The 2,683-nt window shown below is 52.7% G+C and overlaps 1 protein-coding gene across 1 annotated transcript; it reads right to left on the bottom strand.

The window, feature by feature from the left end:
* Positions 1-397: 397 nt before the first annotated feature.
* On the bottom strand, positions 398-1,048 carry LOC127339524 (uncharacterized). The gene is made up of 2 exons (XM_051365365.1): positions 581-1,048; positions 398-460 (listed from the first exon to the last, which is right to left on the bottom strand). The coding sequence occupies exons 1-2, from the start codon at positions 1,046-1,048 to the stop codon at positions 398-400; spliced, it is 531 nt and encodes a 176-aa protein (XP_051221325.1).
* Positions 1,049-2,683: the final 1,635 nt, after the last annotated feature.

Raw genomic sequence — 2,683 nt, forward strand, 5'->3', positions numbered from 1 at the left:
GTACAAAAATGGCTTTGAAAATTATCACCTTAAGCATAAGGTGTTTCTCTGGCTACTAAACAAGGGAGATGTTACAGCGCAAACACTTAGAGCATCTCCAACAGACGTGCTAAATCGCGGCGTGCTATATCGGTGATTGGGCGCGCTGTATACCGCTGGCGCGCGGCATAGCGAATTTGCCTCCGGCAGAGGCTCTATTTTGCAGCGCGCGTTGATGTGCGAAAAACGCACCTCCGGCAGAGGCTGTATTTTGCAGCGCGCGCGTCACAAACTGCTAATCCGACCGGTTTTTTTTTGAAAATTCATCAAACAAACTATGCAAATATGATCGAAAATACGAATATATTTTAAAAGTGCACGATACAATACGACATTTAAACGAAAATACTAAAATAAACTACTCCTCGCCGTCGTCGGACTCCCAGTCGAAGTCGGAGCTGCTCAGTGTCGTGTCCGACACCTGCGTCGACGTCGTCGTCCAGTGGAAGTCGGAGGAGGAGGAGGAGGAGAGGACGATGGTCGATGGCCCTGCGCCGTTCTTCTTTTCCTCCTTCCTCCTCGCCGCCGCCTCGGCCCTCGCCTGCTTCCTCGCCGCGGACTCGGCGCGGCGCTTCTCGCGGCTCGCCTTTTTCTTCGCTTTCATCGCCGCCTTCTCTTCCTCCTTCTGCGCGTAGAAGGCCTCCGTGACGGCGACGTCCTCGGGGAAGCGGCGCGCCCATTCGAGGCGCAGCGCCTCGTCGCGCTCGGCGATGAGGAGGCGCTGCTCCAGCTCCCGATGTCGGCGCTGTTGTTCGCGTGTGATCATCGGCGGCGGCGGCGCCAGCATCGCCGCTTGCTCCCGCGTGAAGACGTCGTGGAAGTTCATCGTCCGCCGGGAGCGGCCGAGCCGCCAGGCGACGGCGTCGTACGCCCGCGCCGCCTCGTGCGCGGTGTCGAACGTGCCGAGGCGGATCCGCTCCTCGCCGGAGCGGATTTCCGCGTCGAACCGGCCGCTCGGCCGCGCCCGGACGCCGTGGTAACCGGAGGAGGGGCGGCGGCGCGGAGGCATCTCGCGGAGGCGGCGCGGTCGGAGGCGGAGCGGCCGGAGGTGGAGCGGCGCGGGAGGGAGAGAGGCGAGGAGGGAGACAGACGCGTGGAGGGAGTGGCAGTTGGACTAGTTCGCGCGTGGCGTGTTTATAGCGCGCGCGGCAGCGCACGCGGCAAGTTTCCCGCGCGGGATAGCGCGAAAGCGCGCGGGCGGCAATTTTTTTAGCGCGCGCGCCTTTTTCCCGCCTCCGCTGGAGCAGCGCGGCAGCGCCTGCGCGCGGCAAACCGACGGTTTTTTTGCCGCGCGGGGCTTTTAGCGCGTCTGTTGGAGATGCTCTTATAACTATCCTCCTATCAGCGTGTGCTATGTGAAGGAGCTAATTTAGAAACAGAGGAACACCAGTGCTTTGCCTGTAACTTTGCACAAAGCTGCTGCACTACTTATGTCCAGGAATTCTTTTTGGAGGCACCAAATTGGAGAAAATATTGAAAAGCCCTTCTTCATCCATCATAGCCTGGGTTACTTGGAGTATCTGGGTGTGTCAAAATTATTGGTTTTTCAAATGCATACAACCCGGTCTTTGTACGTGCAGATGAACTTTGAAGGAAGAGATGCATTTGGTCTTTTTTCTTTTCTTTTGTTCTGGCTGTATATATATTCTCAAGTAATAAAATGTGCAGTTTGCTATCAATCTACCATCAGAAAAGTACTATAAACAAGACACACAAAACTCTGATTTCATACTGCATCAACAAATGCCTAGTGCGAATCCAGTGCCATGGCCACGAGGACAACCAGCTGTGGCGGCCTGACAGGGTACTGCCGGCGAGGTCAGGGCCGCCTGCAAGAGCGGCGGCCCTCTGTTCGTGTCTATGCAGCAGCGGAGAAATCAGTCTGTGGCCCCGGGCTAACACTGCACTAAATTTCCCCTATCGAAACACAAGTATAAAGGATAGCCAAAGGTGGATTGTGCACAATAGCCCTGCAATCAACGTTCATGGGATCAGTAATTGATACCCTAAAACCTTCAGCCTTTTGCAAAATTTGTTGATGCATATACAACCATATTTTCAGGGACATCCAGAAACAACACGGGAACATTCATCAGCTAATTCGATTCATGCAACAACAAACCAACAAAACGTGTTCCAATTTTGTACAATAGTGCTAGATAATCCTGTGCATTGACTTCACCTCAAGTAACAGTAAGATGTACGAACAATATTCGGAGATAGTTTCATGCCCTGACTTGGAACAATGCTGGTCTTTTTATCTGCACTTCATCCCTGACTTGGAACAATGCTGGTATTTTTATCTGCACTTCATGCCCTGACTTGGAACAATGCTGGTATGTTTATCTGCACTTCATGCCCTGACTTGGAACAATGCTAGTATCTGTGTCTGCTGAAGAATCGTCAATCCTCAAGAACAAAGCCTACAACACTCATCACTAACTCAAAAGTCCTTGCTTCATCGTCTTCCTGAATACCACCGTCCTGCATCTGGTTCCCCCACCATCGCAGCCCCACCGAAGGGCCAGAAGCTGCTAATGGATGCGCATTAGCATTCAATTTTGCATACAAGTAAACATTGGCATGGATCATAAAGTTATACCGAATGAAAGAGTAATTTCAGCAAGTAAAATTGCCATGGTTT

This window comes from Lolium perenne, chromosome 3 (assembly GCF_019359855.2).
Source record: "Lolium perenne isolate Kyuss_39 chromosome 3, Kyuss_2.0, whole genome shotgun sequence".
NCBI classification, from domain to species: domain Eukaryota; kingdom Viridiplantae; phylum Streptophyta; class Magnoliopsida; order Poales; family Poaceae; genus Lolium; species Lolium perenne.